General features: G+C 39.0%; 1 protein-coding gene across 2 annotated transcripts; it reads right to left on the reverse strand.

Annotated features, from left to right (window-relative positions):
* Positions 1-1037: 1037 nt before the first annotated feature.
* SNAP23 (synaptosome associated protein 23) lies at positions 1038-23914 on the reverse strand. Of its 2 annotated transcripts, none has more exons than XM_050336295.1 (8): positions 23510-23914; positions 13208-13313; positions 12595-12636; positions 11241-11289; positions 10628-10745; positions 7034-7186; positions 6338-6482; positions 1038-3840 (listed from the first exon to the last, which is right to left on the reverse strand). In XM_050336295.1, the coding sequence occupies exons 2-8, from the start codon at positions 13262-13264 to the stop codon at positions 3775-3777; spliced, it is 630 nt and encodes a 209-aa protein (XP_050192252.1). In that variant the 5' UTR covers positions 13265-13313; positions 23510-23914; the 3' UTR covers positions 1038-3774. The 2 variants fall into 2 exon arrangements, with proteins under 2 accessions (XP_050192252.1, XP_050192251.1); XM_050336294.1 differs by lacking the exon at positions 23510-23914 and adding an exon at positions 23064-23146.
* Positions 23915-24199: the final 285 nt, after the last annotated feature.

The following is a 24199-nucleotide window of genomic DNA, read 5'->3' on the forward strand; positions in this document are numbered from 1 at the left end:
ACTTGCAGTTTCATAGCCTTGGAATGACTGAAGTAAAAGATGCTACCCTAGTTAACAGAATAAACCATTCATGTATTTTATTTCAGACCTTTGGCTGTTCAATTTTCCATTTCAGTAAGACATACATGATCCATCTATTCAAACAGCATTTAGACACTGCACTGCTTCAAGTGCAGCAAAGGTGAACTAGCAACTTAGTCACTGCATCATGTAAACAGTGAATTGTTTCACCATATGGCCTTCACAAAGGTAACTTCTGGAGGTAGCTGCACAAGCAGCAATTCATACTGTAGCTATTGCTGTGTTAAGAAGATTGGCCTTTCATCAAGGCATAGACTAGCTTGAATTTACCAGTTATTGCCATTTAAGTGTACCCCTGAGATATGTGCTGCCTGCTCAGAATAGTTACAAAAGCAGGCTGTTCCTAATATTTTTTTTCTAGTTACTATATTAGTAATATACTATATTAGAAGTACTTCTTCCAAGCCCTTCCCAGGTAGGCTACTCTCTCCTGCAGCTCAGAACTGCTGCAAGTCAACAAAAGTCTGTACTCCCCACCACACCTCCTCTTTAAGAGCATTCTGGAAATCTGAGGCTCTACATATTAGAAAAAAATACAAATTAAATTGCCTCACAAGTGAAATCGCATTGGTGGGAGGTTAAATCACTAGATTTTACCTACTGGACTATGTATTTTCTAGGCATCTGTTACTGATACTTGACTGGAAAGTTTTAAAGTTATTTTTTGTTTCTTTGTCATCCTGAAGTATACACCCATGTCAAATTGCAGTCTTTCAAAGAGAGACACATTTCAGTTTGAAGCTCGGAGATGTTGATTATACAGGGATCCAAACTAGAATGTTAAAGATCACAATATTCTCTCTTCCCAACCACACCTTATACTTTGTTAGTATTATTCTGTGAAATAAATAAAAGAGAAACTTCCTAGTTGCATAGTAGCAACTAGTTCTGCCAAGTTTTTCAAGGACAGGAAACTAAACAATGACATTTTTAAGAGAAAATAATTTTAGAACACATTCAGTTATAAAAGTATGTATTTTTTGTGCACAATATATAATTTAACAATCAAAAGCAGAAACTGTAAGCCTTCATTCTTAATAGCATTCAGACGTACAAAGATATACAAGGGTTGATTTCATATCATAGATACAGAAATTAGGCATCTATTCTATAGACAACAGTAAGACAATCCAAGAAGCAGACTGCGTTGTTCACTAACATAATGGCACCAACTCCCTCATGCATTTGGCTTCTTGCGGATCAGAAAACAGTATCGATGCTCCACTAATACTCAAGCTCAGAGTCTCAGAAATTATTTCCTTGTGTGGTATTCACTGCAGTATTACAATTCTGATATACCCATCACAACATTCTGTCAGCCAGCGTGTTAATTTGTTGTTAGAGCTCAGGCAAGTCAAGAACATGGACTTGTAGTGGCAAGGGAGAAAAACATTCCAATGTTTGGAATGTTCAAATGCTACAGAGCAGGTTTGCATTGTGTAAGCAGACAAAAGGTAACCAACTTCAGTCTTCTGTTCCAGGAAGACAATTAAATAATGTATACTTTGCTTTCACAACTAGCAGCAAATAATCCTTCAGTTAACCTGAAGTTTCTAAGAAGGAAAAAAAGCTCATCCAAATTCTCTATACTTTCTTATGCAGGTGGTTGTTTAAAGTTTACTATGCCATGTTCTTAAAAGTACTTCTTTGCTACTTGTGTTTTTAAGCATATAATCTTCATTTACTAATTGGGCAACTAGTGAGCTTTAGAAATTCATTGGCTTTCCAACAATTACTGGAAGCTAGACAGGAGCCAACCCACAGTACTGAAGTATCTAATGCCCTAAAAATGACTTTACCTTATTCATATAAGGCAAACCGCCACTGGCCTATTTATTACATGTAGCTGTTTCATCCTTTGGTCAGTCATTTGGGTTTTTCTGTTTTGTTTGGTTAGGTTTTTGTTGAGTTTTGCGTGTGTGTGGTTGCAGATTTTGGTTTTTTTCTTTAAATATCAAGTTCTGGTGGGAGTGAACTGAAAATATACCACTAGTACTGAGTGTATTTCTGCTAAAAAGAAAAAAACATACCTAACACTATCTAAACATTTAAATGGATTAGTGTATCTCTAGCCCTGGGATTCGTTATCAGTGGCTACAGGATACTTGTAGACTGTCCTCCCCAAAAAACACCCTATAATGCTATTAGTTTTAATTATTCTTATAATCAATTTGGTTTGAAGATTTTTGCCATCCAACACTAAGTATCATAGGTTACTCCAAAGCATAATTTTCAGCTTTAAAACAGGCATAGTATATTGCTGGGTGGAGTTAAAATTATATAAGCTATTTGCAATTTAAGTACTATAAAGATTTAAAGAAAAATCCTGGATATAAATCTAATTATATTACAGTAAAAACAAAACATTTTTCTTCATAGGAAAGAGCTTTACCTCACCTGGTCAGAAATTCCTCTATTCTGCAACAGAACAGGAACATTTTAGTTGCAAGTAACTTGGACATGTAATATTTCCAATTGCCAGTCCCAATATCTGCAATAATAAACCAGTCAGGAATCTATTTAGAACTAGTTTATTTAGAACTAGCATACAGTTCATAAATAGCTACTTCTTCCTCCAGACCTGTGACAAAGAAGTTTCATAATAAGTTTTTCTGGTTTTGATAGGTTTAAAAAGTATACTCTCAAAGTCACTACTGACAAGCAAACTCTGCACCAGATTTCAGTCACTGGAGAAAGGCATAAACTGAACTCCAGTGAAAACTGGCCAAAAGAGAATAAGATATGGGATGCAAGAGATCTGCATGCTTTTCTACTCAATTTCTTCTGGTTAAGATGCATCATTCAAACACTTACTGGTTAACTTTCAGATGAGGGGTGTAAAAATTTCCATCAAATAAATACTTTAGGGAGATAGTTTTATTTTCTTCTACTCACGTGTGCACAGGGTTTATTTAGATCAGGCATATATATACACACACAACAAATATCAGAACAATGCAGCATGATTTCCTAGTCATGGCCTCCAAAGTGATGCAAATTTACAGTAAAGAAATGGAAACCCCTATATCCCTCCAGTTACCATTACCTTAAAGTTCGTGTGGTTAGGAAGCCCTCAACCCACAAGCTGTAAGTAATGGGCTTCTTAAATTTTGTGATCCACAAACTCAACCCCAAACCAATCATGTGGTTTGGATTGTAAAGCTATGGTTAGCATGCTAGAGATACAAGTTAGACAATGTTCACCAAGTCCCTATTTTAGTGAAGACACTCAACTTATGAGGTATTTTAAACAGTGCAAAGTGCCCTCTCCAACTTCCCACAACTGTGAATTCAGGTTACCCTGCTTGTTCAACTTCAATAAAAGGACTGAATTTTCGGTGCAAGACATTTTTTTAAAAAATTAAAAACAAAACAAAACAAAACACCCAACAAAAAACCACCACCAAAACCTGGGAGGAGGAATAAAACATGCAGGAAGATTCTCAAAGCCCTAATACTTTTAGCCCTGAGCAGTATAGAGGAAGTGAAAGCAGATGAGTAGAAGGAAGTTGGCTGCTTTCTTTGAGTCAAAGCCATGTTTACATGAAGCAATAAGAGAAAATTAATTACTATAGAAAGTGTACTGCTTCATTTTTCCCAGCCCCTCTTATTAAAGAATAGAAGTTTCACAGATCCATGAATATGGTGGTTTGCAGCTGGAGAGAGAGTGTCATTGAACAATGACAGCAGGCTTCAATTGTCAATTAATTTCTTGGCTCTGACGTTGGCTTGCTCAATGCGTTCTCTGTTTGTATCGGCCTGAAAGAGAGAAATTCATACGTCATTTGCAAACTCCATGCAAAACAGTTTAAAAATTCAAACTGACACGAACTTCTGAATTCCAACTTATTATCACTGTAGCAGACAGAAGGAAAGCCAGCATATGCTGTCAATTTTGGGAGAAACAAAATCAGGAGAAATAGTTTTTACTCCTCAGCTGTAGACTTTCAAAACACAGCAGCTTGCCTCAGCTGGTCAGGAACAATATTAACAAAACAAGGAGATAAAAATTCCCTCTCTCCAAGTCTTTGGACATCTTAAGGACCTCTACAGAGCAACAAAGTTGCTCTGAACTAGAAGTAATAGTCAAAAGTAGACCTATGGGCATAAAGACAATTATTTTGCTTAGTGCAAAGCCCTGGTTTTCATTCACATATACGCCAATGTCCTACTGTCATAAGCATATGGTATTTGTACAAAAAACCTCTTTATATTATTATTGTTTTACTAACACAAAGCATCAAAAGTCAGCTCACAACATCTAGGTGGAACAAGTGTCAAAATACAGTTTTACTGAAAGGTATGACAAAGAGCTTTGAAATAATTCCCCAGTTATCCAGCCTGCAGTGGGGAAATGTCCTCATCATTAGAGGAACTCCTAAGGAAGTTCTACCTGTGCCAAGTATTAGCTATTTCACAACTTCATACTGCAAAGGGCTGGGAAGAGGACACCTGCAGTTCAAGTCCTTCCCTCCTTTTCTCTCCTTCCTGCCTTTTGGGTCAAGGGTAGAGGGAGGGGCAAGAATCTACTATACACAAGTGAGATTCTAACCTATTAACAACACTGCAGAAACACACCAATCTAACCAGATCTGCTTCTATGAAAAAGCCAACAACAAAAGTTTCCTTACAGGTTTATTCAGATTAGAAGTCCTGCATACACCATTGCAGACTACCAAAAGTCACCTAGTCAAGTCTACATATTTTCCAAATGAGTTAGAATTTAAAAAAGAAAGAAAAAGAAGCATCAACTCTATTCTGAAGTTAAGCTTAATATTTCTTTTTGTTTCTTTATATGATATTGTCCTTCTGAGATTTACACTCAACATTTTGACTGGGTTTCCATACTGTTCGCTAGATTAAAAAAAGTTATCAACAGAAAAGGATTAATTTAATTATCCTGAGACAGGTTGCCAGTCTCAATGCCAGGAATTGTACTTTGATTTTCATTGTGTTCTGTAAAGCAATTCTAATTTGTATACATCACCACCAGCAAGATTTATTCAGACCACAAAAGAGCATCAGGTCAAAACCAGGTGCTTTAATCTACTAGAAACACTATTGCTAAAAATAGTAATTACCACTTGCAGTTCATTTGACCAGGCAATTTTCAGTCTGCTTTATAAGGTGCAAGAATTTCCCACCTTATTTTAAACTCCAAGGAATATTCTAGTGTACTTGAAAATGTTTGACTTTTTTTATCTGATAATCAGATCTACAGTTTCAAGAACAGTAGAAGACAGTTGAAGCATCCTCCATAGAACCATGTTGATTTGCCTTATTAATACAACAACCCCTTAATTACTAGACAAATGCTGACACAAGTACAACCAGCATTTTTGTCAAACTAGCTCCATGTATTTGAGAAAATACCATTTCTCTTGGTTTAGCTCTACTGCACATATCAGTGAAATTTTTAACCTTGAGATTTTTAAACTCCCCATTTTGTCTTAATACTATAATTTTACAGGAATTGGTGTTCACTTCTACTTTTTGAAATCTTTAATATACACTAATAATTAAAGCTTTAATTTCCTTTCTAAACCAGGTTGTCTCTAAGAGAACTTTTACTACGGGCATTTCTAAAATAGGCCTAACATACTCCTTAAGTTTCCCTTTGAAATACACCCCCTTCTACCAAACATATTTATATATACTTAATCTGTTTGTGGAAGCTAATATTTAAGTAATATAAAGTAATAAAAAAAGAAATTTACTGTGACTAACTTCATGTGCAGATGAAGGCAGACCATATCCCTATGCACCTACAAACCTCATTATTCCAAAGTCTTCCCAGCCCCAATATTAAGTTGTCCACAAGAATTAGGGCAATGAATTACCTGTTTTATTTTATATTTATTTATTTTAGTGACTTCTCAGAAATTCCACAAGAACCTCGCAATTGTTAAAAATACTTATTCCCTATCACATAAAAGATTTCCTGCAAGCAACAATCCCTCAGGTATACCTCCAGTAAAAGTTTTTCCTTTTGATCCCTTCAAGTTTATTTGTTTCCAGATTGAGTAGCAAACTATGTTGTATATTTAGGTTTCCTGACACTCTGAAGCATTTGAATCTTCTGCTACTTACCCAAACATCAAGGTATATTTCCCATTCAAATCACTTCAAGCTAAAGGATGGTATAACCTTAATGCGTATTTACTGCAAATACAGATAGATAGGACAGTAGCACATTCCTAGTAACTTCTCAGTTACAACCTCTAAGCTGAAAGCAGAGAACACCTTTGACACTTACCTTTACATTTATCCGGTCTATTTGTTTATTCTGGGCATCGATCTCATTGCCCATATCCAAAGCCATGTTTTTCAAATTCCCAAGAATGTTTCCCACTTGAGCAAGATTTTCATCCATTTCATCTTCTCTGGCATCATTTGTTATTCTGTAATTAAGGCAAAGTTTCAAGAATCAAGAACTTGCTTTATTCTAGAGTTACTCTAATAGGACTTGTTTGTTGCACAATGCATTCAAGCCAAGGTATGTTTTTCCCCTTTCAAAGCCCTCTGCATTCCAAGCAAGCATCTACCCAAAAGAAAAAAAAAAAGGTGCTAAGCTAGCCACTATTAAAAAAAAAAACCCTTAAAAATTAAAATAAGAGCTAACTGAGGAATTTTAAGACATGAGTTTATCTCAAATATACTTTATGACTAAGAGTCCCTTTTTTTTTTAACAGTCCCCTAAATAACTGAGCACTAAGCTCTACAGTCCTCACATCTAGAAACAGACTGACAATGTCACCACTATGAAAAAAAGAAAAGTGTAAGATGAGCACTACAATACTGAGAGCATAGGTGTCTGCCATCTCCTCTCCAAGCTGTAACAACTCCTCCAGCTTACTATTTAACAACTTCACCTAAAATGCATCTGAAAGAAGCTGACAACTGCTAACTTAGGATTTCTGCTTTCCAGACTGAGGAATATGAACAAGCAAACCTTGTAATATATCCACCACTGGGTCCTCCAGAAGTCTGAGGCTGCTGCCGGTTTATACTTCTTGGTTGCATGGATATCACATGATCTGCAGAGTTCTCTGTTCCATCTCCCCAGGTTGCTCTATACGCCTTGCTGGCCTCAAAGTTCTTCGTCCTACTCCAGAAAGATAAAGAAGATAAGAAATCTGAACGACTACCTCAGAAATATGGTTTCCTGACTGAAATTCAGTATTAATACTAGGGTTTTCAGAAACATTTGTCTTGTGCCTTAAAGAGATTTAGTTTTGTATGGATAAAGCCTCATCTATATAATACAACTTCTTGTATCTTGATAGTACAAACACAACTGAATTATTCTAAGGACAGTGATTAATGTGGTCTTAAGCTTTAACACAAGAATTAATGTTCTTCACCGGAAGACAGAAGCTCATGACAGTAGCAGGAAGGCTTACATGTCATAAGATAAAGTTGCACTTACAGCAGGCATTAGTATAACCAGTCATGAGTGGTTACTTTTCAGGAAGAAATGGGGATGAAGGAAAAAACTTCCTCAAACACAAATAGCTATACTATGCAACAAGACTATTAATCATTACAGGTTTTTATAAAATATTTTCTGTTGCCAAGTCTTTCTTTTTAATGTTTCTCACGGTAATTTTGATTATAAAATAACAGTAATCACATTTAAATAGCTAATTCATTACGCAATTCAATTGTACTAACTCCATTAAATTAAAACAACTTACCATTACACTTCTATCATGTAATTCATAAGAAAAAAAATAAAATTAAAAGCACACTGACATGAAGCAATCTCAGGAATCACAGAGCCACAAAAGCAAGAAGGGAAGAAAATATAACAAAAATCCCCTGATCTAAATTGGGGTCAGTTCTCATGAACCCTAAAGAACATGTTTTGAGAAGAATATTCTCACGTTCACCTTGTTTTCTGGCATTTTCAGGTTTAAGCTAGAAAATCCAGATTCCACTGCCACTTTTCTGCTTCTTTAAAAGCCTGTGAAGGGAAATCTGTTTTGTCTTTTAGTACATCTAACTTTACAGTTAGAGGTAATCAATTTCTATAGATACATTGCCTTTCAGTAGCTCAGATGTTATACATTTGAAGTATTGTGAAATTAGCTGCAATGAGGAAATATTCCCCTAATTCTACTGGCATTTATGTATTTGAAATGGGAAATTGTGTTTCACAGGTCAGATACTACAAAAAGTAATCTAGAATGAATACATGAAGGGGAAGAAATGGAATCACTTCTCAGTTCACAATGGAAGTGGCTGCCCCTAACAAAACCCTAAAGAAACATAAACTAGTCAATTCTAGCTCTTTGTACATATACAAGCTTAAAGATCTCTTTAGGTTTACAGCAACTAGATTGAGCATTATATTTTAATCTCTTTTATACTAAAGCCACAACAGCAGGAGAACTTTGTATGATTTGCTTGTGGATAAGCAAAGTCTTAGGTCTCAGAGGTAACTGCAAGGACTTTATTATCAAAAAGCAAGTGGCCTGAAAACTAGTTTCACATCTGAAGGAGACAGATAGAAACAGCATTGTCCAAACTAAGCTAGTTAAGAACAAAACTTCTCACCACCTGTTTTGAAGAGCTGTTTTTCAAATTCAATTGAACATTCCAAACGCTCACTTCTCTCATGTTTCATTTCTGTAAAACTAAGGCTATTTATACAGTTTGCCATACCAGCAAGGGCTCAAGCAGTTGTTCACCATTTCCACAACTACTACTCTACAGTAATGGATATTTTCTATTCACATCAGTATTACAATACATCACAGTCACAAGGAGACCTGCATGCAGACAGACATCATGCACATGCAAGCACAAAGACAACAGAAGCATCACTTCAGACAGCTGGTTAAATATGCATCTGCACTACTAAGACTGACCTTGTCCTAAAATCCACTTTCACCAGTTTAAGTGAATACAGCTTCTTATCCTAGTCTTCATTTTTAGAAAGCAAGAGTCAGTGTTAGGAGAGAATGGAGGAAAGAACAGAGAAGAAAGAATAGTAAAGACCAACAAACGGGCAACTTGTTATTAGTACACAGATCATGAAACAGTACTGCCAGTATTGTGCTTTAAAAAGCTTTTATACATAACCTAAGCCTAGGAGAAAAGCAATATTTAATTCAGCAAGTGTTCTGATTTAGCTTTATGCTTATGAAAAAAAATGAAAAGCTTTGGAGATAACTGGTTGACAAATAATTCTGGTGTTGACACAAAGATTGATGTACCAGTAGATATATTAATGACACTCACTGTTTCTTCTTCTGCACTGCCCTCTAGTTATCTGGTAGATTTTTTTTTTTTCTGCACATTACTGCCCATTTGGTACACAACTCTATTTCTTTTCTTGTTATCTGTGTACTTGGAGTGCCACAAGAGTTCACAAATTCTAAGCTTGCTCAGTGTCAATAAGCTGCTTAGCTTCAGTGAAATAAGACTATCAACTACAGAAAACAAAGACTAAGTGTGTCAAAATGCTCAAAGTCCATCAGCTTGATCCAACTAATATAAAGCAGGAAGCACACCTACCCAGAGGTCAGGACAGAACTATCTGTCTTTTCAAGGGTGTCAACCTCTTAAGATTTCAGTCTTAAAAGCCACATTCATATCTATCCAAAATGATCCTCAAAGTATTCTGCTAGATAACCAGACTCAGCTACTCCAAGGAATTTCTATCTAAACTTCTGCTGCCTCAGTTGAATAAGATCTTTTTGCTCATGCTAAAGAACAAGAAACAACAAATACACACACTATTATTTCAGTTACCACACTCAAAATAATTTATTTCTCCTTCATTTGGAAGAAATATGGTCCAATTCACTCAAAACAATTTGACACGCTGCTTACAGGTAAAGCTAGCACACCTTCAAAAATTAATTCTGATCATTGTTCAGGCTGTTCAGGTGTTTAAAAGTACAAATCAAGTGCCATACAAGATTAGATTACTCAGCTGACTTGGATATGGGTAGCCATAACACTGATGTTATGAAGCTACTGCAAAGCAGGTCTGCAAGAGTTTATATAGCCATTATTGACAAGATTAAAGCTTTAACACCAGTGTCTTTTCCTACTCTCATCCTCCCTAAAGCATGAATATTTTTTAAATGCCTAGAGAACCAATATCACTTTCCTTCCCCAAAACATAAGTTTTCTTGCTTTTAAGTTAGTCCAAAAGTGCTTTTGTGAAAAAAAGATTCTTGGAGTCAAATTTCTCAGAAACAGGCACTTACATATTTATTTGCAATCCTACTTGGTCTCATCTGCATGGACACTGATAGTATTCTACTGAATATCAGCTTTAAGGAGATTAAGGCACAACTGTGGAGGTTGTTATATAGCAGTTATATTTACAGTGAAAGAGGCACAACATATGGTGAGATGCAAGTAAGCTTTAGTTACTCTTATACAATTTTAAAAAGATGCAGCTCTACAAACCAAAGCAATCAACTTTGCTAGCATTTTTTAATTAGTTCTTTTATTAGTGAACATCTCCCAGTACAGCAGCTACTGGGAGTATTCTACAAGTTCAGACCCAAGTACCAATATAACTGACCTGTTACAAGGACAGACACAGAGCCCACAACATTTGTTGAGCTCTGTCAGTGTCTTTTCAGCTTCTCTCATGTCCTTATTTATCTGGTCCATGCCTTCTTCTATGCGATTTAGTTGTTCTAGGAGAGAAACAAGTAACCTGAATAAACACGAATTGGGGGAAGATGACGGTGGGGAATATTAACATTGCTTTCAAGCAGAAACTTAAAAGTTTCAGTTCTATCTTTATAGTAAGACTACAACTTTTTTCTTTCCTGCTGTCTAGGATTTTTTTTTTTTAAGATAAATATTAAGTGATAAATTTTGTTTAATACATGAAAAATATATTCCCTATCCTTAGAGCAGCACTTTTAAAATAAATGCACACAATTACATTCATGAGATGGTGGAAAGAAGCAGCTTCTGTATTACATTGTAACTAACATTATTTCTGAACTACTTTAAAACCTCTTTTAAATACTACAAACACTTGTGAAAAACCAACTCACAAATCTCATTTTCACATAAGTAGTCTTTAATAAGCCTTTGGTTTCACCAACAGCTCTTGAATGATGATCTTTTTCTTACAGTCATAATAATGACTTAGTGTTAGAGAGGAGGAAGGAAGAACTTACCTCCTTGTTCATCTAGCATGGTAATAGTTTTGATGCCAACATCCTGGGACTGCAGAGAGAAATTTAGTCGCAGATATAAAAACAGATTTCAATACAGCAGTACAAAATCTGAAGGTCTTGATAGTAAATTGGATAATCCAGGCAAGTTTAAAATAAAACACTGTGCTAGAAGTAACTTCTGTAGTAAAGCTATTCTAAGTTTCAAACTAGATCCTATGCTAGTGAAACAGGTGAGATGCTTATCAGCCTATCTCAATTAGTGATGCTTTTGTGAGGGTTTGGCTTTTTTTTTTTTAACATTACAACAGGAGATAAAATTTATTGTAATAATCAGATTGAACTATAACAATGTCAAGCTAAGAAGGTAGATGTAGCTATGCCTCATTTGGAGAAGTGGCATTGGGTTTGTTCTTTATCCCTACACTGTTAATTAGGGCTGACAAGTCTTTAATTCTGGAAGCCAGAATAGAAGAAAGCAAGACAAAGCCTGCATAACCATTCTTGAGAATTCAGCACAAGAGATCACAAAGAGAAAAGACCATCACTAGTTTTAGAACACAAAGCAAAGAAATCAGCACTGAGGAATATACTACAATACAGTTCTTTGCTGGCTCAAAGTCATGGCAGCATAGAATGAATCACCAAACTATGATATCAAGAGAAATTATTGTTGGTTCATTACTTAACATTTGTGTTAAAGAGGTATTCATTATGCTATGCTATTCCAATGCCTCACTGGTAACAGCAGCATCTTCAGCAAGCCATAACAGTGCAGGGGAGCAGATTCCTCATACAACTTCACTCAGATAAACCCAACATACAGATTTGGTTCAAGTCACGTACAAGGATGTTGAGAGTTTTGTCAGTCTTATCTTTAAAGTTAAAACTGATGAACAGATTGTAAGGTGTGTGTAGAATTACATCTGTTGAGAAGCAAAAGCAGCCCTACTCTCTATTACCCCACTCAACAAAGCCCTACTGTCCTCAAAATGAGACATTTTCACACTGTTCAGAGGCAAGTGAGCTAAAAGACAAATGAAAGATGTCATGAGAAGCAAGTGAGAAAGCCATAAGTGACCATCACAGACTTTTTTAACTGATCCATAGCATTTGGGGACTAAGTCATTTTGTTTAAGAGGAAAACAGGTAAAAAGGATATCAACCCTTCTGTGATCTGACATAATGTGAAATTCATGAAGTTTATGTCATTCCAACTCTACTACTGAATTACAGCAGCAACTTCTACTGATGTGTGTCTTGAGAAAGACAAAAAGCTGATTAAGATCATTTTGTGACAGTTAACATGCTGCTTCTTATACTTAAATCCACAGGGAATTCTAAAGCTTTTCCTTACCTCAATGGCCAAACCAAGAATCCTCCTTGTGCTTTCCAAAGACTAGAAAGAGAATTTTAAAATGAGTGCATTGATACTGTATATATATATATATGAGTGTCTGAAAATCTTCTTTACCAGTTCATTGTAGTAAGGCAATAAGCATATAAAAGTTCATCACCCTGTCTATATTTAATACATGCTACAATACAGTCATAGTTGCAGCACATTAGTTTTTTTTCCTTTGTTTTTAGTCCTTGCTAGTACTTTGCTTATCCCACTGGAAAGTAATTATAAAAGGAGATATATTCAAATCAATTTTAGTTAAATAAGAAAGTCATGAAGCATCAACATGACTAACAATACTGCAGGTACCCAACCTGCATTGTGTCTCTGTAATAAGGACTGGGTGATCAGTGTTTGGTCAAGCAGGTGACTTTACAATTCAGAAGTTTAAATTCATTCTTATTTTTAGGAGTAGTCTTCACTCCAGTATTAGCCAAGTAAAGTGAAAATTTAAAACGTTCAGCTATACCCTTGCAGAATCAATACCCTGGTCTGTCTATTTTTAAAAGGATATTCTAATTTCATCAGGCAAGTATTGTAATCCTAGATATCTTCCTACAATATTTACCTCATCAGTGACCTGGTTGGCCCTCAGCTGAATCTCTTCAGGTGATAGTTCTTCCATGATGAGGTAATATTACTTGTAAGTAATCACGTTAAAGAGAATCTTCCCCCTGTAATAAGAGATAGCAGTTAAGCATCATATTTACCCTTTTATCAGTATTTAGAGTTGAAACTAGAAGGTAGTTTAAAGAATGAAAGCCTATACATTTCATTCTGCTTAGTACAACACCTGGTTAGGACTAAAAGATGCTAATTATTCAGCTGATATGACCTAACGTGGGGGCTAAGAGAAATACAGGAACAACTGGTATATCCAATAATTTCCTTTCCAAGACTTAGGTTTCGAAACATTTTTGGAAAACTCTATTGTTATTTTAAGGTAAAAAAAAATAAATCAGGAAATGAGGTCTTAAAATAACAAGTTTCCCCATGTTGGAAGAGCACATGGGTTTGCCCAGTAATCCAGAAAAAAAATTCATTAAGACATTTAAGTTACTAGCATAAGTTTTAAGTGTTCTTTCCATTCCCATTGAGAGATTTCAAGAATCATAAGAAGGGGAAACATTTTCATAGATAAAACACCATCTAAAAGGATTCCAGTCACACTCTAGAAGTAGTTGTTGATATGGTATGGTGAATCCCTCAAATGCAAAAGGATCTGCAAAAATTTTAATTGGTATTTATCAGTCTGTAACTGTAAAGAAGGTTTTCAAATCTACCTCTCATAATAAATATTTTCATAACCAAAGTCCCTACACACGATGATTTAACTTACAATAAACAGGAGATCCATATTATGCCTAAATATATAAGACAAAAATGCAAGCCCATCCATAAATGCATTCCTATCAGAGACAAGTTTTTCAGAGTTAAGGATCTGCATTTTTTTGGAAGAATAGTAATAAACCTGGCACTCCTAGCAACGGGAAAACAGCTCCCTGGCTATACAGGATTTTAATGAGATAGCATATAAGCTGAGAAATAAGAGGATTTTTTCCCAAAGAATTTTCCCTTTAAACTAATCCTTGCTCTTTCACATGAGTAGCTTCCAATTAAGTCCACATTATACATCGATATAACCTCAAAAGTTCTGCTTGACTAACTGAACTGTGTTCCATTTTTCCCTAGAAGATCAGTATTTTAGAAGACATAACATTAGTAACTGCTCCTAGAAGGGCAAATTTATGCAGATTCACTCAGCTGTCACTAGAGAATGGACACTGTTCACAGTTCTTCACAGGAAGTGTGCATACCTCCAAGAGCAAACTGAAATCAAGACACCTAAATCACTTACAGCTGAAGTACTTCAGGATTTAAAAAATATTTCAGCAAGTCTGGTCTTTAGCACCTAGCACACCTCCTCAGCTTCAGACTATGGCTCTAGCAGATTTTTCTGAAGTAGCTGTCAAAGCAAGTTAGTTTTCGCCATCATTAAAAAAAAAAAATCAACTTATTATCACAGACTCTGGTTGCAGTAGTCCAGTTTCAGTATATAATCAGTGACTTATCTTTTCATTCACAGGCTTAAGCTCCTTTCATGAGGTTCATTTCAGGCAGCTCAGTCCCAGCTTTGAATTTGGGAATGCCCTTCAAGCTGATTTGCACAGCTAAGGACCAGTAAAGCAGGGACAGGGAGGAAAGGGCCTATTTTCACTGAATTAGATTAAGCACAGGAAAATGACATCAAGCTGGTTCTTTGGATGAAGATCTTGCACTCAATGCTCAGAAACCACAGGAAATTTCAATTCTATAGTTGCACTGAACAAGCAATGTCTGGATAACTGTAATTATTACAGGCTTGGCCTGCCTTCCCCTACCCTGGGTCCCACCAGTCAAGTACTGGTTGCAACCTGGAGCCAGAGAACACGTCTCATCTTGGACATTGAAACAAGTATCACATCCGCTCCCCATGAGTACAACAGCTTCTCAAGAGCCCCATTGTGATTGCAGAACAGGGCCGGAAATGCAGCTGTATTCTCAGAGCAACCTGGGATTTCTTTTTCAGCAGCCAAGTGTCCTGCTTCCCCTTACAGCTGTGGATTCAGGCTACCCAAAAGTTCACATGCCAGCATAAGCACAACTGCTGGCTGTACAATGTAACCCTAGAAGCTGTGTTTGAGTTACCCAAGAGCCATATTGCAGCCAATGCTACAGAATACAACAGTTTCTCGACTTTTGAGGTAAGGGCATGACAATAACATTCTTAAACAATGCATAAGAAGGATTTGTTTATAAAATAAGTCTTTACAGGGTAATAAGACTCCCATCTTCGAACAGTTGTTTGTAAATGCATTATACTACTACCTTCATGTCAACAAAGCACCCAAAATCTGAAGTGTATACTTTTTAATCAGATACTGAGTTTTGTGTTTTATTCAATGCTACCAGAACACTGTGCTGTGCTACTAGAACCACATGTTCATGGAGAAACCATTGAAAAACAAAGTAGCAGCGTGGCTGAAAAAGAAGGAAGGCAACAGCAGTCAGCACTTCCAACTACCAAACTAAGAACACTAGGCAGTGTAGTTTGGATGACAACCTCATGACATTATGAATTAACTTCAGGACTGCTGCTAGCATACACTCTACTAAATTAAATCTTGGGCTTGACAACTGTGATTTTATTAATAAAGTCCTATGAAAGATAATGCCATGCTGAAATACAATAGTAATTACCTGAAGAGACATAACAATCACATAAAGAGCTACTTCATGTACTGTTAGCTATCAGACTACTCCCTCTCAACTTGTCCTATTTATGTTAGCTGACAGAGGAACTAGCAATCTCTTTTTGACACAAATAAGATAACAGTAACACACTAAACCAGAAAGTATTGGAAGTTGTATCTGACATTAGACAATGGCTTGAAAACACAAGTATTTGCCACCAAATCACATAAGTTCAGAAGTAAGGGTAAGGTTGGAAGGAACCATAGTGGGTCATCTGGTCCAACCTCCCTGCTCAAGCAGGGTCATCCTAAAAACACACTGCACAGGATTGTATTCAGAGGCTTCTGAATATCTCCAGTGAGGGAGACTGTACAACCTCTCTGGGCAGTCTCTTCCAGTGCACAGTCACCCACACAGGATAGAAGTTCTTCCTCATATTCAGATGGAACTTCCTGTGCATTAGTCTCTGTGCACTGCCTCGTCCTATTGTTTGGCACTATCAAGAGAAGAGCCTGGATCCTTCCTCTTTACACCACCATTTCAGATACTTACAGACATTGATGAGGTTCCCCTCTCAGTCACTTCCTCTCAAGGCTGATCATGCCCAGCTCCCTCAGCCTTTTCTCATATGAGAGATGCTCCAGTCCCTCAGTCATTTGCTGCCCTCCACTGGACTTGCTGCAGGAGCTCCATGTCTCTCTTGTTCTGAGGAACCCACAACTGGACACAGGACTCCAGATGTGACCTCATCAGGGCTGAGCAGAGTGGCAGGATCACCTCCCTCAATCTGCTCTTCTAATGCACCCCAGGATACTGCTGGCCTTCTTGGACACAAGGACACACTGCTGGTTCATGGACAGCTCGTTGTCCACCAGGACCCCCAGGTGCTTCTCTGCAGAGCTGCTTTCCAGCAGGTCAGATCTCAGCCTGTACTGGTGCAGGGGGTTATTCTTCCCCAGGTGCAGGACCCTGCATTTGCCTTTGTTGAATTTCAGACAGTTCTTCTCTGCCCAGGTCCTTCTGAAGGACTGCACAGCATTCTGAAGCCTCAGCTACTCCACCCAGCTTTGTGTCATCAGCAAACCAGTTCTAACAGCTGACAGACAAGCTTTGTGTTCCCCTAGCCTGCTCACATCTTCCTGAATAGCTCCACTGCCAGCCAGCAAGAAGTTCTATGGAAACCCACAGCACTCCTCCCACTTTCCCCTTAGCATCAATGGTATTTGGTCTTGAAACTGTTTATAAATTGATCTAATGCTGAAGAAATACAGCTGCAAGATGTAGACGAAAAAACCCTTCCACACAGCAGACAGAGAAAAAAGTTACTTCCAGGATTCCTCAAAGCTGAGGTATGCATGTGTTTATCTTCTGATGCTCATATTTGGACACGTAGTGTTTTGCCTCTTGTGAAACTAAACCACAATCTAAAATGGTATTTCACATAACTGCTAAGATAAATGACCTATGTGCGAGGAAGCTAAGTAAAACCACTCAGAACACTTGGTTAAGAGATAAATATTCTGACAATCATTTACCGTGAATAATACAGTTATTCCCCAGTCTTTTCTGATAATTTCTAAAGGTCTTATGACACTGAAAACAATGAGAGAACTTTTCTTTCTCTGTATGTCCCAGCAAGCTTACTCGCCCTCACTTTTCAGCCATTGCCTTTAGAGCTATGCAAGACAAAATAGTATTTCCTTCTTAAAACAGGTTCAAGAAAGCATTCTTTTCATATTTGATTATAATTTCTGTTTAAAATTGAATATCCAAACCCAATGCGTTAAACTCCAAAAAGCCAGTTTTAATCCCATTAGTTTGCAGCATTACTTTTGTAAGCTCACACATAACCTGCACAGTAGCTTTGCAGAGGCAATTAGTGCCAAAGGGCAGAATAGAAAAAGACATTCCCTAGGCAGTAAAGACTTCTCACCATACGGCAGTTTAAAACATTCAAGAAAGCACACAACAGTAATTTAAAAGAAACCAAACATTTGCAAAAAAGCTTGTTTCTAGAGATGTAAATACACACTTGATAGTTGCATGCCTAATTGGAATAGCTGAACATAATATCTTGCAATAAAGACACATACCTCTAAAGAAGTTACAACAACCAAGATGATGCCATTTGTATTGAAATAACAACTCAGCTTTCCAACAGAACACAGCATACATACATAAAGGATACTCATTCCCCCATCTTTCTGCCAAAGAATCAAAGCACCCATTGAGGTATCCAGCTCTTAAGTTAATGGTATATGACAAAATGATTTTATATTCAAGACATTAAGATTACTCATCAAAGACAAAATATACGGAGAGAAAAACTTGATATGGCTAAAGTGTACCTAGCATGTATTTTTATTATTATAATTGCCAAGGCAAGCATTTATTTTAAAATTCATATTCAATGCCTATTTTCTTTGCTTTTCCTCTCCCTCCATTTTAAAAATCCTAGCCACAGTGTAACCAACATAAAAAAAGGACAGCCTAAAATGAGACTTCAAAATTATTATGGAACAACAGTCTGCTACTTTATTTTCTCTCTAGACTGGCAAGTTTTAAAAAAGTAACTAATGTACCTAAATGCAAAGCAAAACTCCTTTGAAGAAGGATGTGATGTCAGCTGTATTTACTTTTCATTATCAAAAAGTATTCTGTAGTATTTATTCAGTTACCAACCTGCAAGGATTAAAGTTAAACACATTTCAGTACAACTCTCCTTCTGCCCTTTACACAGGAAGGCCTGGCACCTACAGCCTATACAAAACTAATTTTGCTACAAAAATACATCTTCATGAAGTAATGGGAATCATGAAACTTTTCTACCAGGAAATTTAAGACTACAATACATTTGTTATCATAACTCCCACTGCCGCATGGAAAAAAAAAAAAAAAAAAAAGGAAGGTTCATTGAGAAATAAGAGCAACAAGGAAATAAATGCATGGCCTGCAAATCATAAGAATCTGAGGTTTTGCCATGTTTTATTTTGGAGTTTTTGAGGGCAGAAAAAGTTCCTTGAAATCCCAATTCCAACCATGATGTTAGCTCTTCATAGCTCCTTTTACGCTAAACCACCCCATAAGCTCACCATTATAATGCACTTTAAATTTATGGTATTACTGCCCAAACCAGTTGAGGCCAGTTTAGGCTAAAGTTACTTTTATCTCTTGGACAAAAGGAACAGTGAAGTAAAAGAAAATACATTTATATCTGCACATACATTTTTTCCGCTTGCTCTGCATTAAGTCATGCCTCTAAAAACCATGAAAAACTTTCATTCTCCTGTGTGAAGTTGTTAGGTTGGAGATGACTGAGGAAAAGAAAGCAAAGAAAGAACTGTTTAAAACCTCAAGATATTTCCTGCAAATGAATGAGGGACATTACAAGCACTTTTGGGCTGATTTTAGTATGGTGCCAGATCCATTTAAAGCATCACTGATATAAGATATAGATCTTAATTTGGTTTATCAACACACCCATATAGCAGCTAAAGCATTTTAGTAGGTTCTTTGTTTAATTTGAAAAAACTGAAGAGTGACACAGAGTGATGTCAGCTATGGTTATGTCTATTTTAGCAGTAGGGTGGTCTTGTGAGAAGACAGGGCAAATTTTTGCTTGGGAAAAGCACTGCTCACGTGGCCACATTTCAGGTGGATCAGTCACAAGCGCTGAATGACAGTTCTGTCCCAACTCCAACTACTGAACTGAGAGCTAACATCTGCAAGTCCTAACTTTCATAGTGCAATAGCAGTGAATTCAGTGTTAGCACTACCCAGAGTGACCTACTGTCTGTATGTACACATCTTCAAGTCTAAATATCTGCCTGTGATCAGAAAGCCAAGGCAGTATCACTTCATCCAACAGCAGCTCACTGGGTGGGTTTCCTGACAATAGGCAAATTAAAAACTTTGGGTGGAGAAAAAGCCTTTGAATTGACAGACCTTCAAGATCCAAGTTACTGTTTTATGCAGTCAGCAACAACATAATTCACCTTTGCCACTCACCTTCCCAGATCACACAGTAAAAAATTAACATGAAATTTTTTTTGTTGTCCCTCTCATTGGTTTAAGATAGTCCTCTGCACCACTAAGGGTTTTCCTTCAAGTGTTTTCATTTTCATTCAGAATTACTTGCAAACTGGAAGCCAGCTATTTATGCCAACACAGTTTCCAATGTAAATGAGTTTCAAAAGCCATTACAACAGTGAGGTGCACAGTCTTTTCAAGAATTTTTCAATATCAATAATCTTCTTAGGCTTATAAGACACTTCCAAGGTATTATAAACTATACTAGACAATTTACATGCTGTTTGAACATGTTTTAATTCAGTACTAGTTGAGAAACAATTCTAATGCTCATTAGCTCCAGGAAAAAAGAAAACTTCCTTTCTTTATGATAGTCATGGCACATTCAGACTGTGCTATCCAAAGCACTCAAAACCCTTACTGGTCTTTACGAATGTAAATTAACTGCAGTTAAAGTGCTTGATCAACTCCAGTTATACAGTCCCTGTCTCTAAAAGACTGTGGACAGGAACAGGCTGTCAAAAGTGACAAGTCAACTTGCATCAGACCAATAAATTGATTGCTTGCACTTTCACAAACCCACCTTGAATAATAAGATTGTTGTCCTGCATCTCTGGCTGGAGATCTGCAACAAGCAGTAGTTCTGTGCTCTGACAGGCAGAGTATCTTTCAGAAATTTGTCATATATCCATCGCATTTCCTACATATCATAAATTGATCCCTTATTCCCCCATCTGAGGGTCCTCTATGTGAACCCAGGCCCTTTGGTAGGAAGGTATGGTTCTAATCAATATCACAAAATTTTCTTCCTCCTTCACTGATAACTCTAAACTAAAAGCTAAAGAAAAATGTTTACTTGTTGTGGGTTTGGGTTTTTTTTTTTCTGCTGAAGATATTTTGGTAACATCAATAACACACAGCAGACTGTGCCTTGGTTCCATAAAGGGAGAATAAGTAAGGCCTTCACAATTTTCTTGTGAGTAGGAAGTAAAGTGAGAGAAGAAGAAACTAACATAATACTTTTGGCCATGGAAGACAATAGCTGTGAGAACCGAGAGTTCGTAGATTATCTCTTTAATACCAAAACCATAAGGCTTATTAATGTTACTCATTTTTATAAATTCATGATATCAAAGAATCCTACCCTTTCTATTTCCAAATAACAGTATTTGACTATCTCTTCATTTCAGAAGAAAGAGAAAGTAGTACTTGTACTCTACCCTTTTAACATTAGGCACTAGTAAGAATACCAAAACCCCTACAATTCCCGATTCACTAATTCTTTCATGAGACATTTCACGTGCATACCAGGGAAAAAAAGAATAGCTACTATCCAGTAGCATCTAAAGTTATGATTAAGAAATGCATCCTATGCCTTTTTACCACAAAAGTAGGAGCTAGGTGATGACACAACCCTGCTGTTGCACCAACTGACTGAAAGCCAGAATCCCATGAGTTGCATTTTTAGCCATCAGTGAATTGGTACAGATTCAGGTGATCGTGGATGCTCTCAGTGCCTTCACTTACAAAGCAAACTGTTGGCTTCACCAAAAGACAGAAAAATTCATGAAACAATATTCTTAGAAACGTGAATGTTAATTATGAAATGTCTGTACATGCTTGCACAGATCAAAAATTAAACAGTTTACAACCCTAAATCTCTGTGTTTAGAGCTGGAGGCTTTTGTTCTTTCAAATTCATCATATCACTGATGCAGTTATTGTTTTGTGGTTTTTTTTTAAAACCCCTCCTTAACGCAAGCAATTATCCTACTTGTTAGCTGAAATTCAGCCCAGATAAAGCAGGGTAACACAAGGTATCAGCACCAGAATGTACTCCTCCACATGATTATGCCTACAAGATAAATGAATAAAGCATCTGTGACCCTGAGGGAAGAGGTCAGGGCCCAAGAACAGGACACTACTCTGCATGCTTCCTGCTTTCTCTTATCAGCTTCCTGAACACACTGCACAGAGGCGATAGCACAAAGAACAGGCCTGAGCAATGCCACCTCCTCTGTGCAGTGTATCCAGTTCTGTGCTCGTCTCAACAATTCATTTTTGTCCCTCGGAAAGCCTCATGAAACCTCCTCCAAATTAGTTACGGGCCAACAGAAATTTACAGTCAAACTTTGATCCACATACAGACAATAACAGATTTCATTTCTTCTAATGACACAAACTGTGCTGTATAATAACCTAGTTCAAAAACTGCAGAGCAGAGGTCAGGCACTTGTTACTAGAATGTCAGTGAGCAATTAACTGCTCAATTCAATCAATCAATCGTCACCATAGGAGGCTATCCCTTTGTCCCTATACACCTCCCTACATAGCTGTTCTCTCTACAGCACAGGACCAGGTTTGTTTATGAAGGAGAAGTAAAACAACACCCTCATTTCTGAACGCTGAGCATCTACTGCCCTTTTTCAGGGACCAAAAAGAGGAAGGTAAATAGCTAGAAAAGTTGCATAAAGAAGTTTCCAAAGTTTCTTAAGCTTATTTACTTAGGTTGTCAAATCACGTGTATTGATTTGATAACCTTCGTTGTGTGAAACAAAGCAAAAAGAGGAGGAAAAAAGTGAAAAACAAAGCTGACTCTTCATTAGCTTCCCAGAAGCACCAAGGGCATCGAGACGTACAGCTGAGGGAAGCACAAAAACACAGGTTACGTTCAGTGTTTTCTGGTTAATACATACCACTACCACGTATTACCGCTGAGTCCAAAGGCAGGCGGGCACAATACAGCTTTAAGACGAGGCAGCAATGGGTAGGTTTTCTCCTGTATCCTACCAACAGCTCAATTCACGGTCTCTCGCCAAGCAAATAAAAACCACCTGGACGGGGCAGTGCCGCCCCCGGCACGGGGGAGCCCGCAAGGCCTCCCCGCACACGAGGGGACGGGCGCAGCCCACGGCTGAGGCTCGGGGGACCCGGGTCCGCCCCCGCCGCATCCCGGCCACCCCCTTGCCCCGCGCAGCCGAGACCGGCCGGCAACCACGGGGCCAGCGCGGCCGGGCCGGGGCCGCCTCACCTCACAGAGGCCCCCGCCCGCCCGGCTCAGGGCGCTACGCGGCAGGAAAGCTGCCAAAGACCGGCTCCGCCAGGCTGCCGCCTCGCCCGGGGCGCTGCGAGCTAGCAAAGCCAGCCCCGCCGCATACCTACCGGCACCGCCGCCGCTCCTTCCCGCCGAGCCGAGCCGGGCCGGGCCGCTCCGCGCTCCGCCGCCCCTCTAAGGTCCCATGTCCCGCCCGCCCCCGCCGCCCAGCGCCGGCCCGCGCGCGCCGCCACCGCCCCCGGAAGCGGGAGCGGGCACCGCCCATCCGCCACTCCAAACATGGCGGCGGGGACCGCCCGGCCCCGCGGCACACCCGGCATGGGCCGTGCGGGGTGTGCGCGGTGTCCGTGCGGCGCCCCGCGGTCCGGCCGCGCTGAGCAGAGCTGCGTTAGCAAATAGCGCGGTACAGAAACAGCCCTGTTGTATCAGCGGGGGGTTTCCTCCAGTTAAGTTCCTTTCTATTAGGACGATGCGTGTCAGCCCTCTTCTGTCACCAGCAGAGGGAACGAGGGCAGAAAGGGAAAAGGAAAAGCTGCAGTTGGCAGTCACAGACCTCATCTTTTCTGGCTGGACCGGGCAGCCTTTCCCGAGATGTATTCCTTTTCGCGGGTGGATGCTCAGGTTGCCGTCGGATCCCGTACCTGCTGTAAGGCTGCAAGCACTGCCAGCACTACCGACTGCTCTCACAGCACCGGGGCCGCAGCAGCCTACGTGGCTCGTTCAGCCTCTACAAGGTCCCTTTTCCAGTGAAACTGCTGCGATCTCAGGCCCTTGGGTTTCCCTCCTCTCCCTCTCGGAGCATCTCGGGATGCTCTGAACTCCTGCGGACTCTGGCTTCACAGAAAGTCCCAGTGGAGTAAGGTTATTGTACGCTGCACAACACGGGCACAAGCCCATTTGTCGTCCTGTATTCCAAACCACCCCTGGAGCAGATTTCCCGACGCAGACGCCCTGGCAGGGCCGGCCCAGCACGGTGTTCGTGGCTTCTTGTTGCTGAGGCAACCGAGGGCTTCGGCGCCTGCTTTTCGGAGCGGCAGCACGTGGCACCGTGCGTGTTTGCAGCGCTGTATTTACACAGTAGCGTCACTGTGGTTGCGAAATGCCCGCAGCCGGCCGCGCTGCCGCCGCCCTCGCCGCGGAGCTGCCGCGCCGCCGGGACTGCACTTCCCGGCAGGCCCCGCGGGCTCGCAGCCGTGCCTCCCGGCGTGCAGCGGGGCCGCCGTCCCGCCGGCCCATTGGCTGG

The sequence above is a fragment of the Myiozetetes cayanensis genome, unplaced genomic scaffold, assembly GCF_022539395.1.
Source record: "Myiozetetes cayanensis isolate MyiCay16 unplaced genomic scaffold, myiCay2020 scf6-25, whole genome shotgun sequence".
NCBI lineage: Eukaryota > Metazoa > Chordata > Aves > Passeriformes > Tyrannidae > Myiozetetes > Myiozetetes cayanensis.

Coding starts and splice junctions, on each gene's coding strand:
- SNAP23 (XM_050336295.1), bottom strand. CDS start 13,264: ATGGAAGAACTATCACCTGAAGAGATTCAGCTGAGGGCCAACCAGGTC. Junction 12,637..13,207: donor CCAACCAGGTCACTGATGAG/GTAAATATTGTA, acceptor TTCTCTTTCTAG/TCTTTGGAAAGCACAAGGAG. Junction 3,841..6,337: donor TAGACCGGATAAATGTAAAG/GTAAGTGTCAAA, acceptor TCTCTCTTTCAG/GCCGATACAAACAGAGAACG.